The sequence below is a fragment of the Lissotriton vulgaris genome, chromosome 7, assembly GCF_964263255.1.
Source record: "Lissotriton vulgaris chromosome 7, aLisVul1.2, whole genome shotgun sequence".
Classification (NCBI taxonomy): domain Eukaryota; kingdom Metazoa; phylum Chordata; class Amphibia; order Caudata; family Salamandridae; genus Lissotriton; species Lissotriton vulgaris.
In genome coordinates this window covers 415241721-415258423 of record NC_141695.1, presented here as the reverse complement: position 1 = coordinate 415258423, position 16703 = coordinate 415241721, and the positions used below count along the sequence as shown (strand labels likewise).

Sequence of the window (16703 nt, the reverse complement as noted above, 5' to 3'; positions counted from 1 at the left end):
CATCTCGTAATGATCGGTAAGCAAAGAAAAAATGTTCACATACTTATTTGCCCAAATCTTTTCCTTAATTTCCAGTGGAACATGCTGAGCCACCTTCTCCCTTCGTGAAGGTACAGACCCCTCCCCCGCGATCGGCAATGGCCGCTTACCTGAACCAGATACTGTATTTGCTGCCGAACTTGGGCCTGTTGCATTTTCCGCCGCCGTAACTGGCGGGATAACAGAAGATGTTGCCTTCGCAGCCTCTCTAGATTCACGCAGTTGTCTCATTACTGCCCGGGCGTCGTCAGCCGTGGCGCCCTCGCTATCTTTTCCCAACCACGCTGCCAATTGCGCCGCTAACTCGGGAGGCATATCTTCCCCGGTCACGGGGGTGACCACTACGGGGATCGGATGCCCCTCCTTCGGAACCGGGGTTGGCTCCTCAAGTGGGGTATCGGGAACCGGGGTTTCCCCCCCAAGTGCCCCCCTTCTGGACCTCTTGCCTCTCCCACCAGGGACTACTCCTGGCAAAGGTCGCTTCGGTCCTCCCTCCCCGTCCTTAGCCGCCATCTGCTTCTTCAAATCGATTATCTCCTTCATGAGCATGCGGAGCATCTGATCGGTACCGACCCGCTTTCCGACTTTCTTGCCTGGCATTCTCACACAAGATATCTGTAAGACAAAAGAGAAAGATTACCACGCTCAAAATTGGCTCTTCGTTCCGTCTCGAGCTCACGTGCAGCGGGGAGGTGCAGCTTCAGAGCACAGGAACAAGAGGATGCTTTCTTGACTTGTTGCTCCTTTTATCCGTCTTCAGGGCGGGCGTAAAACCCGCCCCCGCCTGCCTCCGAGGGCGTGGCCGGCCGTGCCAGTGTCTAGGACAACCCACTCCAGGGCGGGAAAAAAGCGCGCCCCGGCTACGCCGCTTCGGGCATACCAGCCGAGGCTCGCCTCCCGCCCAAGATGGCTTCCCGGGGGGATCGTGGTACTCCACCATACGTTCGGGGGGACCGAATGGTCGCCCCTTTCCATTCTGGGGGCAAAGGTACTACCCATTGAGGTACCGGTCTTCTGTAAGTAGATGGTATCTTGGTACTGAAAAAAATTCCGTTTCAGTGCTAAAGTAGCACAATCGATGATAAAAGTCTTAGAAGTGTTATATGTCCAGGTGGTCTGTTCCAAGACATCCGCAAGGACCTTTAAGGTTGCATCCTGCGGGATGCAGGTATATAGACTTTCGATGTCTAAGGAAACCAGATAACAAGGTTCTTCTGGCAGTTCTACAGTGAGAAGCATCGAAAGGAGACTTTTGGTATCCTTAATGTAGGTACTGGTGGATTGTACCAAAGGTTTGAAAAAGAAATCGCAATATTTTGAGAGGGGCTCTAATTGGGAGCCGATCCCTGACACAATAGATCTTCCCGGAGGTGGAACCCGATTTTTGTGGGTTTTTGGGAGAGTGTAGAAGTATGGTATTTTCCCTTCCGAACCAGTAAGAAAGTCAGCCTCTTGTTTGCTGATGTAACCATCCCTTTCCGCAGTGCCAACTAAGTCTGTAATTTCATCCCTAAGGTAAGGGAAGGGATCCTGTTGGAGGATGATGTAGCTGTTGGTGTCACCCAGGAGGCGTTTACACTCATTGTCATAGGCAATGGCATCCTGGATGACAATACCACCCCCCTTGTCCGCACTTTTGATCACTATATCAGTGTTCTTCTGTAAACTTTCTATAGCTTTATACTCCCCAGCTGTTAAGTTCTTATATGGGGTCGGTTCTGTCAGTGCTTCTACCTCAAGAGACACAGCGTTTTCAAATGCAATAATATCTGCTGGTATTAGATGAGTAGGAGGAATGAAATTGGATTTGTTTTTGAAATTAGTGTCACTCGGAGGTGTCTGGGTGGTATGTTCATGTTGTTCAAAGAAAGTCTTAAGCCTAAGTTTTCTAAAGAACTCCCCCAGTTCACATCTCAATTTAAAACGGTCCAAACGGGGGGTAGGTATAAAACCCAAGCCCTTTTCCAAGACAGAGGTTTCATCAGGAGTCAAGACTACACTTGATAGATTAGTTATTAGACTCTTTGGTTGCTCGGGCCCGCTCTCTGGTCCTGAGTTTTGCTCCGTGTGTTGTCCCCTACAAATTCTGTTGGTCCCCAATGGACCTCGTTCCCTGCTCTCCTCTTCCCCCTGCCTCTCCGGCCAAACCCTAAAAAAGGTTGTGGGTACATGTTTTGTTGGAAATGTTGTGGAGGGGGGGGGAACAAAGTGTGGGTTCCAACCAAAGTTCGGTGGGAAAGGTGGCTGGTTGTAGGGGTTATGCTGATATGCACCCAGTCCCTGATTTGGGTAGGGGAACCAATGGGGATTATATTGGTTTCGTTGTTGGTTGCCTCTGCCCTTGCTTCAGGTGTCCCTACATTGCCAGGTCCTGAAGAGACCCAATACCCTAAATGGGTCAAAACGCCGTTGACAATCGAAGAGGCGAACCCAGAGCAGCATTTTTTGATTGTTAAAAGTGTTGCAGCACTTGAGACTATAAAATTCCAGGGTCGCCTCATTTGTTTTATGATTGAAACCTTACCCATTTGTAATTTTCTTGAAGTCACTTTGTAGTTTTGGTTCAAGTTCACTTTCACTGGGACACCAAACACTACTGTACAAATGTTTAGTTTTTGTATAAATATAATTGTCCACTGTAAATTTGCTTGTAGGTACTATGCTATCTGTAAGATTTCTATATAAATAATTACGTTATTGCAACAAACCTCGCAGTTGTATGGTCTGCTGTCTGTCTGATATCTCTCAACCCTGTTTCATAGCGATTGTGCTTCACGTTTACTATTAAGTATCCCTTTTTAGTCCACAGGAGACGTTGTTTTCTCTAATAGTCCTCATAACCAGGCTCCCACTGAGTAGGGTCCCCTTGTCTCCCTTTATATGTATATGGATGCAACATAATCCAATGGTCGGAGTGGGTGCTTCCGACAAGACCTTTTATGATCCAACCGCCTCAGACAGGACCCCAAGAACTGGTCCACATGACATCGTAATAAGCCCCATAGTTATGATTGGCACACTAAATTGCAATAAAATCTGTGCTGGGAAACATATAGAAATGCTCATTTGTTTGATTAGTACCTTAGTCCAAACCATAGCTGCTGGGGTCAAGTACGTACATATATGACAGAATCACTTAATGATAGGTTTTTGCATTTTTATGCGTACGGATGCTGTTAACATTCTATCCTTGTAACACCACATAAGACCATTTATCTGGGTTCATTTTTGACACAGCCTGGTTATATACGGTTAGGAAAGTATCTATTCTTATTAACAGTTTATTGGGGAATATCACTATGGCAAACAAGGTGATCTGAGTCATTCTATCCATTTTGCATGTACTCACCTTGTGCACTTCAATAAAAAATATTCACACTTCAAGGATTGACCCTGGCATTGAGACCTTTCACATACTTTGGTTAATGAGTTAATTGTGTTACCTTAGTTTGGCGCACAAGCGTCACAGCTGAAGCCAACTCTAGCATTGCTCCAGGGCGAGCGTCATGTTGTTGTGTGTCGATTTAGATTCCGTATGAATTTCTCGAGTTATGCCCTTATATAGGTACAATTCACATTGCCCTTATTTAGGAATAGAAAATCCAGCCTTTATTTAGGCATTCTCCATGCTAACCAAATACAGGCATGGCCACCTACATCCGTTCATCTACGTCACAACGAGTTCTTGGAAAACCAGACTCTTAAGCCTTTAGGACTTCCCCATGCTTCAATATTGATTTCTCCAAAAACTCATTTATTATCCAGGAACATCTATTCCTTGGGGGTTCATTCATGACGTTCTTGTGCCCGACTTTTACGCAAATACTGGCATTCCTAAACACCTTCAAGGTATAAATATGTCTTCAGTTGCCAGGGAAAACCACGGTTCAGTCCACAGTTCGACTGCCTACCTGCACAACGCAGCTCACCACGGCAAGTTCGGAAGGAAGTCAAGTCTCCAACTGACGCACTGACCAGATGCTGCCATCCTCCTCACAGAGAATCCAGCTCCAGTGTTTCTGACTCCCCTTGCGGGGTGTTAGAGATCAAGACCCGGGCAAGAGATTCCAACCTCTCTCATTTTAAGGTATGGAGCAGACTAGAACCTAGAGGGACTCTTGGCAAATATAGCTGACCTAGACTATCACTGAACAGCACCTACTTTTTCCCTCGTACTACACTTAGGTTAGCTACACTGGGGAAGGATTACTTTAGAAGCACCAGATGAGTATTTTAGCCTGTGTTATTTATGTATCTATTTTTTGAATATATGTCATAGCTACAAACCATGCTATTACAGTATTTTTTTATCTTACTGCAAACGCTGTACGTATTATACTTTGCATTCTGTCTTATGATTGTAGCAGTTCATATCTCTTGCATGAGAAATAAGACTGTTCAATCAACCCTTTTTATTGAAACGCATGTCTCCCTATTTCTGTGCAACCTCTGTAGAAACGAAGCATGCACGATTGACTAGGTGAAAGGGTTATCTATTGTTTCCACGATTCTGAGATTTTTACGACTCTAAGGAAAAAAAAATTGTCATGTTTATGCGGTTGTCAGAAACTAATCCCTTCTTGTTTATTTGAGAAGTTTCTGGTGACCACTGAGTTAGCTGGCACACACAAGTAATTAAGTTAATGTACTCGATAGAGACATACTGACCTCAGTCCTATGTCAAAACTATAGTGTATATTATTCCAATGCACAGAGCCTATCAGGGAAATAGGAACTACACTACAATGTGATGCTCGTAGATGGTGGGGGAGAAGCCAGCGGGCGGCCATGCGCCCTCTGCTTTCAACTTAACTTGAAATCGCCAGCCCGCTGATACCATCTTCCGCACAAACATTCTTCTCATTGGGGAGGCCAGTGAGAAGACTCCCGCTAATGTCTCCATATTCTTCCTGATTCTTCATCCCAGAATTATTGAATAACCCAATCCAATTTGGTTGCTTCACAGATCCATAACACATTTTTTCCCAATCTGTCATAGCACATAGTACCTTCATCCGCCATCACTCAACTACACGGAGATTCTTACGTGTCAGTTCACTTGGAAACCCGCGACGGCGGTTTTGACCACCTCAGAACATAACACGAAATTCCCGTTCAAGAACCAGATTTAAGTCCCCTGATAAAGGGCAAATGCCTGAAATGCATTGGGTGAAAAGAAAAAGTAACATGACATTATGAATGAATAATGTGGAACTTAAACAATTGAAAAAGAATAAAAAGAACATTGACCAAATACATGATATAAGAATTGCTATCAAATTTGTCTAAGAACTTTGTTCTTCTTGAGTGCACTGAAGGGACCTTGCTCCCACGGGAAACAGCGCTAACCTTCATAGTACAGTTGACCACACTGCTTCTTTTTTAAGTTTCACTTCTTCTGAATGAGTCTTGAAAATATGCAATGTGCACTTTATTATGCTTAAGGTAAGTCAGGACCCTTTGGTGCGTCACATAGCTACTAAATCCAGAGATATTCCAGGTTATAAAGTTGTATTGAGGGGCCATGGTATATGTTGCCAGCCAGGATCAGGCACCTGGGTAGTTATGGTATGTTACGTTATAGGCCGCCTATACAGCGCATGTTCACCATAAGGTCTCAGGGTGCTAGGGCAACGAAAGACTGCAACTACTATTCGGATTATACATAAGTGTGTTGGAACTACCAGGATTTTAAAAGCAGTTGGGAAAGAGTTACAGGTATGAGGAGCCAGAACGCAGAAGCTGGCCCCTCCGAACCTTTTCCTCTTGTATCTTTGCACCATAGGTAAGTTATGGTAAGCTGATCTTAAATGGTGATTGGGGGTGTAATGGCGGATTCTGTAGGACAAAAAGGCAGGGCTTTAGCATTGATGAGCCATAAAAATAATGCAGGCTGTTTTAAAAATGGTCCTCTAAGCTACTGGAATCCTAAAGGCTTAGTGTGGCAGTTATGAGGCTCGTGAAATAACAGCTGAGCTGCCTGATTTTGAACTAGTTGCGACCTGTTGTGTAGATCAGTAGGTAGTCCCAGATAAAGTGCATTGGCTTATTCAATCAGAGAGATCACAAGAGCAATAAGGATTTGGAAAACAGATTCCCCTATATCTCCTAATTTTCCTTATTCTCCGAAGATGGAAGAAGCAGGAAGATGACACAGCTCCTATATGAGACTTGTGGGATAAATCCACATCAATGAGAATTTCAAGGCGTTTTACTCTTTCTTGGGCAGAGTCAGAACACCCATCCAATTCTGGGGGCCAGAAAGAGGGATTCCAATGGGCAATTGGTTCTGTAACCATGACTTAGGTTTTATCCAAGTTTAGCTTAACCTGGGGAAAATTGATCCAGTCCTGGATATGTAGTAAAGTGTTTTGGATAATTGCCTTGGCTTTCAAAGTGTTGTCGATGTGAAAATCAGGTGCATATCGGCAGCATAGTTATACATTTTCTCCTTTTGCTCCTGAAGGGAATGTGTAAGAGGACAAATGTAAAGATTGAACAAGTAGAGGGATAAGGTGGATACCTGTGGGACACCTCAACCTAAAGGGACCTAAGTAAAACGGTACGGGGAAAGGGAAACTGATTGAGCCCAATGTTTAAGAAAGGATGTCTACCGCTTGAGGTCAGTGTCACAGACACCGGCAGAGCTGACAGGTTTGATCAGTAGAGCATGATCAACCATGTCAAAGGCTGCTTATAGCTCAAGAAGGACTAGTGCCTGACTAATCCCTTGATCCGCCTCCTTCCTCATATCATCCATTACAGCAAGGATGACTGTCTTACTTGAATGTAAAAGACGAAAACAGGCCTGATGGGAGTCAAGAAAACCTGATTCCTCCAAAAAAGTAGAAATAATGTTGAGCTACATGAGTCTCTAATAGCATAGCTAAGAAGGGAAGCAAAGAGATTGGTTTGTAGTTCTTTAAAATCGTGGGGTAAACCCGGGGTTTTTTAAGAGAGGAAGAAACTACAGCCTCCTTGAAGGAATTTCGTGACTACTTGAACAGTTCATCTAAGAATCCAGGAGCTCCACAACACAGCCTTTATAAACTTAACAAAAGAGAACCCCGCCAAACATCCCACTGAGCCCACCCGGGGGTAAGTACATCTTTAACTCTTAGTAAAATGCCTGCCCCTAAACTCCACCTAGTATACTATAAACATGTGAAACTGAAGATACTCATAAGTAGGAACTTATAATAAACAATATGCAGAGAGGGTCATCCCTCCATGGGCCTCAAGAGCCTGCTGCTGATCAAGGCCCCCCGAAAGGTACACTCCCAACTGCCCTATTTCCTCTAGAAAGGAGCCTGCGTTCGCCTTCATCTGTGAGTTTAATGTCCATTTGACCCACCTTCCTTTATTGCCATGTACCTTCTCCACTGCTCTCAGATGTAGTTGAGCTGACAATTAAAAAGGGAAGTTCGGTCTGCAACTCACTTCAATGCATATCACTCTCTGAACTTTTCCTGTGGCACATATACTCACTCCCTGTCAGGTGATCATAAGTTATGTATAACCATCCCTCAGCATCATCTCTCTCTGTTCCCCGACCCGAGGTGAGCTGGATACAGCAGCATGTAGGGCAAGTTCATGGCCCGCTTTTACTTTACATTCAGGAAAGTCTTCCACTTCAATTGGACTTTCCTGGTGTAATCTGGGTAGATTGTAATCTCATGGTTTTCAAAATAAAAACCGTCTGTGGGTGCCTTTAGGATTATATTTTTGTTGAAGTCTTTGTAATTGAATATCCTGACTATGAGCTCCCTGGGATGGGCCCCAGCAGGAGGACTGGTTGACAGGGCCCTGTGCTACTGCTCCACTGCAGATATATATTCAATAGTACTTGAGGTTTTGCAGGGAGGCAAGAATCCAATCATCCAAGAATTATTCCAGAGCTGATTGTTCTGTTCCCACCAGGAAGTCCAACAAACGTAGATTATTACACATCAGTATCCTCCACTCTATCCTCCAGTATGCTGGACACCACCACAATTTTGGACACTTGCTTCGTAAGCAGCTTCACCTCAACCTGTAGTTTGTCTATGGAGTTTTCGGCAGCCCAGACCTCTGTCACATTGCGTATGTTCATGTGGAGCAGATTGACCCCTATAGAAACAGAGTTGATTATTCCCTCCAACTCCATCCATAATTTGTGCACCTAAATGGTTTTAAACATATGTTGTGTTCTTTAGGTATTTAGTAGTTTTTGCTACCAGGGGTGTCAGAAAATAATCACAAAATTGCTTAATGGTTCTAGTACGGAGTCAATACCAGAGAAGAATGGTCGCCCTGGTGGGGTCAAGGTCTCCTCATGTATCTGACTGTCCACTGTTTACTGTTTTTAACCCTACCAAAGTGAGACCTGAATAAACTTATCATTGTATACCCTTAAGGTAGTTTTATTCCACTTGCAAAACCACTCACCAGATCCACACACTTGCATGCATCATCAAGGCTGTTATATATAAAAAGATGTCCGACAAAGAGCCCGCTCATGGGGCCCGTGGGGCATTGAAAAGCTGGCCCCAAGAGGAGATAAAAGCCTGATGATAAAGCATGTCACCCGAGTGGGTGTGTGAGGGCATCACTTCCCTTTAAGGAATAGCCCCCTCAGTACTACCTATACCAACCTTGCTTAATCCCTTTACCTCATAGGAACAAGTACCCCCTTTTTGTAACTAGCTAGGCACTTTATAAATAGACTTGACCATTGAGAAATAAAACAAAAACTTAAGCAAATGCATGCATCATCTCTACATTTGATTATATCTTCATGCTGAAATTAGATATAGATGTGAGTTTTGCACCATAGATAGCCATACATGTTTCAAAAATGTATATTTTTAATTAGTGCACGAGGAGACCATAGAGGCACATAGGGCATAAGGGTGTATTTGTTTGAACAAGTTAATGCTACATTTTAGAGAAAAGCTATGCCACAGAGATGTACAAACAATTCAGCAGTGAAAGAGTTAAGATTTCAAAGTGAGAACTGTATGGTTTGACTCCAGAAATCTGTGGCTGCAAGTACTGCTATTTACAGCTTCCTCAGTCATTAGATACTTTACGCTTAATACAGGGAAAGGTACCAAACTAGACTCAGAATAGGATCTGCACAGTGTAGCCTTGGGGATACCGTTCACACCTTTATTTATTCCTTAAATGGATTGATTTCTAAAAGTAGAAATACTTGACTCATTTGGTTGATGTTTATTCCTTTATTGCATGTATTATTGTGTTTGTGCTTTACAAATAAGAAACAGCACATTGGTTCACGTTTACCGCAATCTATTGATTAGTTTTTAGCTCCATCCTGTCACTCTTTCTGCATTGATTAAATTTGAGATCATTACTGATTTACCTTTCTACATACAATCGGTTTGAGGGCTCCAATGAACTTGCAAGATGCAATCCAACCAGGGGCGGTTCCCCTGTGAGGGTGTTTCTGTGTTGCCCTCTCATTATTTTCCCCCAGGGTCCAAGGCACTCGTGAGCTGTGTGAACAAAAAATATGTGTATGTGTATTGTTACTTGCATGTAATCACTAAGTCACTTACGTCTGCCTCATCTTATGGGGGGAACTAGACGCAGTCAGTACAACACCCGCGCATGTCGGTTTGGGTCGGCGCCTTTCCGCGGCCAGCCCGACATGTGTAGTTTGAAGCACTCTCGCCTCTACAATGAAGGAGCCTAAGAGGGTCGAAGCTGCAGCCCCCTGGTCTCCAGATGAGCAGCAAGTTGTCCTGCCCTGACCAATCCAGGCGCTGCTGAGCCTGAGAATAAAAACACTCTATTGGCAGGGCTCGAGTCGGAGTACCAAGCGGGTAGATGGCATCCCCCCCACTTATTTTACCACGAGCTCGATTCCTGGAGCAAATGGAGCCACGCATTCACTCTTTGCCCTCTCTGGGGCGAGATCGGAGCTCATTCAGAATGCTGTTCATGCGCTGGCTTCTCTTATGCGATCGCATCTAAGGGGTGAGCGAGGGGAGGCATTGAGTGTGATGGTGCAAGCAACCTTTTGTGATGTCACTTCCTGTCATGACGTCAGCGTCCCCCAACTTTTTTTTTAGGACTTGTGCCCTGGCTATTGGTGATGCTTTTACTGTTTTACACTCTGTAAACGAGCTGTAGCTCCCATGCACGGTAATGTAGCTGTACCACTTCAGCTCCTTGAGTGTAATGATGACACAGGATACTATTCCTGGAGCTGTAGGATGCATGTCTGTTTACAAAGAGTGCTTCAGAATGTCTGTGACAACATGGGATAAGACCACAGGCAGAGTCCTGCAGCTTGTCATGAAACATGTCACAAGCAAGCTCAATGTTTGATGCAGCCTGGTATCAATTATATTACATACCTCGTGGGAGAGTTTATTTCATTAACCCTCCCTCTCCTGTGCTTCCTGACCCTGTGCTTCACCAGTGGCAACAAATGCATTCATGCTGTGTTTGTTTATGGTCTGAAAATGGCTTGCAACCAACGTTAGGTGGTTTGATGAAAGCAGGGGCTTCCAAATGCAAGAAATTTAATGCAAGCCATGTGAAAGGATATAAACGAAAACACCAAGCCTGGTCAGAAAAGTTTTAAGACATCGACAAAGTGGGCTCAGCTCTGGCCCAGGGCCCCAGAATTTCATGGGTCCCCTTATAGAGCCAGCTCTGTTCTGCAGAGATTCTTGCCCTGATGACATTGAATAATTCTTTTTTTTTTTTTGTGAACCTTTATTTGTAGCACATGTGATTACAGGTATGGGCCTACAACCATCACGGCCGGCCGCTAGACAAAACCAAAACATTGCAAGCAATATGCATAGTTGTGACAGTTCGGAGCCCAGGATAATAAAATAACAGTACACAGTTTGTAAGCGGACACAACAGCTTAAATCAGGATTTAAAAGGTTCATTTTCAAATAAAGAACTAAGGAGAAGTGCTGCACAGTCGCAGCCAGTCCCGCGATAGTGTGCAAATCAGGATATCAGGAACAGTAGCAATACGGGGGGCAGCAGGGGATAAGATATACATAACAGGAGAAGTGGAAGCATAACCCCATCGTGTAACAAGTCTAAACCCCGCCCCTCAACTCCAAACGGTATACAACGTTTAGCACGCATTTTTTACAACGCACTACCATTACAACGCAGGCATTACCACGCATACCATTACAACGCATTGCGCTGGGGGGCGCTCTAGGATAGGGAATAAGTTTAATTTTATATCCAACGCCTTCCCTAGTGTCCACGGGGACTGGAGTTGGAATATAAAACTATACTTACCACTATCCAGCACCTCAAAGCGCTATGCGTTGTAACGGTATTCGTTGTAAATACCACGTTGTAAAGGTATGCGTGGTAATAGTATGCGTGCTAACGTCATACATCCACTCCAAACACACCGCGAGGAACATGGGCGACGGCGACACTAAAAGAGAAGAAAGACTAAAGGGCCATAGAAACAAATACTAATCTAACACCCATCCCACAACCCCCCACCCTGCAGAAGGCCATGGCCTACCTCCCAGCCGCGTGCCTGTCGCCCTAATAGAACCCGAAATATAGAAAGATAGGGAAAGGAAAGAAAAGAAGAAAAAATAAGCGGAGGAGAGCCCTCATCGTGCCGCCCGGCCCCGCCCTTCACCCCTACACTTCGAAAATCCCAAGAAGGAAACAATACCATAAGGAAGAATAACAAATCCCGAGCACAAAAACAATGAAATATCGATCGAAGATACCCACTGCACCGTCTGTCAGCAATAAAGCAGATAGATTGTAATCCACCTCATCCCTTACCGTGTCTGGCAGTAGTACCGCCCGAAGTCCTCTCGTTAATCAATGTAAAGCACAGTCCTGAGAGTCCAAACAGTATAGATGAGCCCGGACTGGGCGAAGCCATAAAAGAGCATAGTAATCCAAATCTATCCAAATATAGATAGCAAAGATCAGGCAACAACAACGCCGGTCCCATGAACCTCCCAAAGCTGACAAATAATAACATCATCCAGGAGAGGAGAGTCAAACAATCTGGCCTCCGCCGCGACACAACCAAGTCAGTCCAAGGAGGAAAACAGCGCTCCACCCCCAGCTGCCAGCCGGACATGTGTCCCAAGGATACATCCATACGAGCCATCAAGATGGTCCGCGCGGGCACGGGAGCCCGGTCTTCAAGTGACCCAAGGTGCCCCCGAGGGTCTGAAACCTCCTCCATGGACACAGCAGCAAGTTCATCGGCCGACCGCTGGAATAGGACCGTGGCCGCCATAGATGGCGAAACAGCAATGGCGTCCATCCTTGCACCCAGGTCTCGGACATGGCAATCCATGGTCTCGTGCAAAACTGTTAGGGCAGCCAACACGTCCCAGGGTGTGAACTCCGTCGTGCATTGCGGACATCCCGGCCCCATCATTTCAACAGCCGCCCAACCTGGACGTGAACCGTAGAGCGGGGCACCAACCGCCATCTTAATCCAGTCGGCCCCGTCCCTCTTCACCATATTCAGGGACCCGGCCTTACTGTGAGGGCACCGCGGGATGCGTCCCCAGGGCAAACGAACTGTGGGGCAGGGTCCAGAAAGGAGAGCCACCAAAAGGCTAAAGTCCTGCAGGGCCCTGGGAGTCACCCGCCTATGTCGGGGGCAATCCTTAGCTATGCCCGGGTAACAAAATTTGGGGAGGGGGCAGGAGTCATGCACCCCCTCCGATCCTGCACCACCACACTGCCCCTCAAGGGTCCCCGACAAGCGGATCGGGTCTTCACCGCTGGCAGCGGTCCTTCATATCATCGGCCCACACCGGCAGGCTCCCCGTCGCCATCAACGGCCGTTAGTGCTGCAGCTGCGGCCGGAGGCCCCGCCTAATCAACGCCCCGGTCTCACCATCGCGTGGGCTGCAGTGCAGTCGGGGATAATTCCCAGGAGCTTCGGGAAGCAAACGGTAGGTGCTCGTTTTCTTTCCTTTATCAAAGTATGCCTCCGTGGGTCAGGATATTCGGCAGGATAGACGTGTGGGGCGAAAGGGCTCGCGGAGCCGAGCGACTATGCGGCCATTTTGAATGCCTGCTTGGCTCCTCCTCTGATTGAATAATTCTTAAACAAACTTTTTTAAATATGATTTTCCTTTAATTTATTTTGAAAGTAGGTGGTGTCTGAGGCTATTATAGACAATTTTCAGAGAAACGCTGTGTTTATGTTTTATGTAAAATCCATCAACATTTTATTTTAGATCAAAACAGGACCTCACATATAAGAAATGTGAGGTTGTCACAGAGATTATTTGCAGTAATAGTAGCGAGCATTATTGATGCCAACATTTTTTAACTTAATTGCTTTATTGACTTTCTTGCTTTCTCAAATATGCTTGAAAATGCACCATTTGCCCGCTCTTTGTTCAAAATGTTCTTCGGAGAAACCCCCCCAAACCACTCTTATGGCTGTCAGGCTCACTTGCTCGCCACCGCCCACTCATCACAAACTTTTACGCCCAACCACTTTCAAGTGTCACCAACCACCACTAAATCCAACACATATTTTGCTCTGAGAACCTTTCTATGACCGCTATGACAGGTTCATACTGTGTATTTTCTGTATTCATTCTTCAACACAAGGGAGCCTGGCTGTGTGCATTAAATGAGTAAATACATGCCAGGTGAGACATTCACTTTGATAACATTTGATTTTAGAAACCAATCCATTTAAGGAAAATTACAAATGCTAGTTGCATCCCACAAACCTATTCAAGGGCCATTTATATCCTATTGGGGAGGCATAATCAAAACTCCAAAAAAGGGATGTTAGAAAGCACAGGGTGACTCGAAAATTCTATTCATTATTACCATGTGCCAAGTGAATGGGTGTTTTGTTCAGCATCTGCGGCCCAATACTATTTTAGAAAGCAATTAAAGATAAAGAAAACCCTTTGAAGAAAAAGTTAGATCAAAGCCAAATGATTTTAAGTGGTAGAAAATGCTCCAAGAGGAAGGTACACAAGGGTGTTGTTCCTAATGTCTTTCACTTGGGAAAAAGTTTAATGAATGATAAGTAGATGTGTGATCGTAATCAGGCTCCCAAGGCAAGCACAAAGATATTTCCATAGGATATAAATGCAGGCTTATGCTTGTGAGTGATGAAATATTCTCGGTATGTTAAAGTGACTGAGGTTCAAAAATCTATGAATGTGGCTGGTCCTTAGCACACTCAGTGTAAATGCACAGGTAACAGTTGGGCGGCGATGGTCCAGGAGATGGCTTTTGCAAATAGAGGTCTAGTAGTGCTGTGAGTGACTTTTACACCAATGAACTTTTCACCAGGGAGGATCACTCCTTATTCTTCCAGGTTCCACCTCTGATCAAAGTTAGTGAGACTCAAGTTTAAATAACTGGTCTCCTGTGGTTCAGTTGTACAATCTCCATTTTGCATTAAACACCCATAAATTGATTTCATTTAGAGGGCATTTCTTGAAGTGTTTTAAAATGCTGCTCTCCCTAGACTCCAATTTCCAACTTAACAAAGACATGTACATTTGTTGAATTAAGAAAATAGAATCCAGGTTCATCCGTAACCAGTATATCAATTCATTCTGTACTCTGCAATCTAGAAGAACCAATGAGCAGGGCCTTGTTTCGTATACTCTTGCTGCAGGCTCAAAAGTGCCTGGGACACTGAAGGACTGAACTCATACTGACATGTATAGAAGTGATGAAGCATTGAATGCAACAAGCTATCAAAAAGTAACTATAAGACATTCTCAAATTGTTTTGTATCTGTTCAGTATTTTTGTAATAGGGGTATCAGGAACAAAATGTCCACTTACTGCTTCTGTTCTTCATAGGAACTGTCAATGGGAAGAACAGAGTGTGGGAAGTTCATCCACAGGGCCTCTGCACTCGAAAGCCACCTCCTCCTCTATCAACGGTCACTTAAAAGCCCAATTTCATATTTCTGATACTTTGGTACTCCCAAATCAGGATGTCTGTCAAAACTTTATATACACAGAGGGCCTGATTCACAAATTTAAACTTAGACTAAAAGTCTAAGTTTAGACTGTAAGCCTAAGTTTAGACCTAAAGTCTAGCTTTAAATAGTAGTAAAGTTAGACTTTTGGTCTAAACTTAGACTTCAGGTCTAAACTTAGACTTTTGGTCTAAGTTTACTTTTGTGAATCAGGCCCATAAGGCCTCCTTCCGAAATTTGTGGTGATGGAGTCTCAGCTGGAACATGGCAGCAAAGGACAATGCGCAACACCTAGCAACCCCCTCATGATAGTAAATCAGGATACTATGGTGCTTTTTTATGTCACTTTTTTTGTATTTTGAAATAATATCTATATTTGTTTTCTCGTTACTTTTCTAGGGATCGCAGGTGACTGGAGGAATCATTTTACTGATAAGCAGAGAAAGCATTTTGATGAAGTCTACAAGGAGAAGATGAAAGATCTGCCAGTGGAATTAAAGTGGGATTGAAAACCATTTCTTTAACCTCCAGAACAAGCGTGGTGTGCTGTAATAGGGTATTTGTTATATAAAATGATTGTGAGGAGAATGATCCAGGATAACTCTAGCTTCTCTGCTCTGTGATTCACTGCTCACCCCAACATCATCATTAACAATGAAAATTAACTTTGATCTTGCTACCTTTGTTTATATGAAATAGACCATGCTCTTAAAAGGTTGTTAAAAACAAGGCAGAAGGCCATATCCATCTATTCAGCCAGGATATGGAACAGAATCCCTGTATCCATCAGGACCGCACCAACGCTGCTACAATTTAGGAAAAAGTTGAAAATGTAATCTCTAAAGAACTCTACATCACAATGCATTTCACAATACATTAACCATCCACCATACAACTACAATTGTTGAATTTATGCTTGTCTTTGACCCTTTACAGTGCTTCACTGCCTTGTGGCTAGGTATATGTTATAGAAATGCCATATGCATCCATGCATACAAGGTCACAATTCCTAAATGCCACGTTAACAGTGCATGTGTATTGGTGCTCATATCTCCTAAGACAAGCAGTTTTTATGTTTTTCCATTCAGAAAAGATGACAAACAAAAGTCAAGGTAAACAATCTTTAACAAATTTTGTTTAGAGCTTAAAAAACATATAAATAAATATTCTTATGTGCTATTTTGTTCTGTGTTTCATTTGAAAGCAGTGGTGGCCGGCAATGGTAAGCATGGTGGGGTAGGGCGTGGCAAGGGGGGAAGTTGACGGACGATGGAATATTTATTTATTTATACCTATTCCGTCATCTGCCAACTGCCCGCGCTCCCACCTAACCCTGCTCTCGCCCCACCACACACAGCATTTACATGTGCCGGCCACCGGAGTTTGGTAGAACGATGTTTGTGGTAGGCTCCCATATGCCGCAAATGATGAAAATATTTCTTGAGATTAGTTAACAGCAGATTTATTAAATATTACCATACAACACACTCACAGTTGTGAGGTGGGGGTATCTATAAAGCAGGTGGTCCCAATGTCTCAGTGAGAATAGTAATCTCATGCAGAAACCAGCAATCCATTAAAGGCAATTAAATTCACACAAGAGAGCTGTGAAGGCTGCTCTACTGGCTAACCACTCCATATGAAGTTTGTAAAGAAGCAAAGTTTGAAAAGTCAAACCTCCACAAAGCTCTAAACAGTCTTAGAGCAGAATTGATCT

At 44.2% G+C, this 16703-nt stretch overlaps 1 protein-coding gene across 9 annotated transcripts in view; it reads left to right on the top strand.

Moving 5' to 3' along the window:
- LOC147701766 (sulfotransferase 2B1-like) overlaps window positions 1-16163 on the top strand; it is a 512808-nt gene extending 496645 nt beyond the window's left edge. For all 9 annotated transcript variants that reach the window (XM_086930388.1, XM_086930390.1, XM_086930386.1 and 6 more), the window contains one exon: window positions 15386-16163. In XM_086930388.1, coding sequence (XP_086786514.1) covers window positions 15386-15495 — 110 coding nt within the window. In that variant the 3' untranslated portion in view covers window positions 15496-16163. The remainder of the gene's footprint in view (window positions 1-15385) is intronic.
- Window positions 16164-16703: the final 540 nt, after the last annotated feature.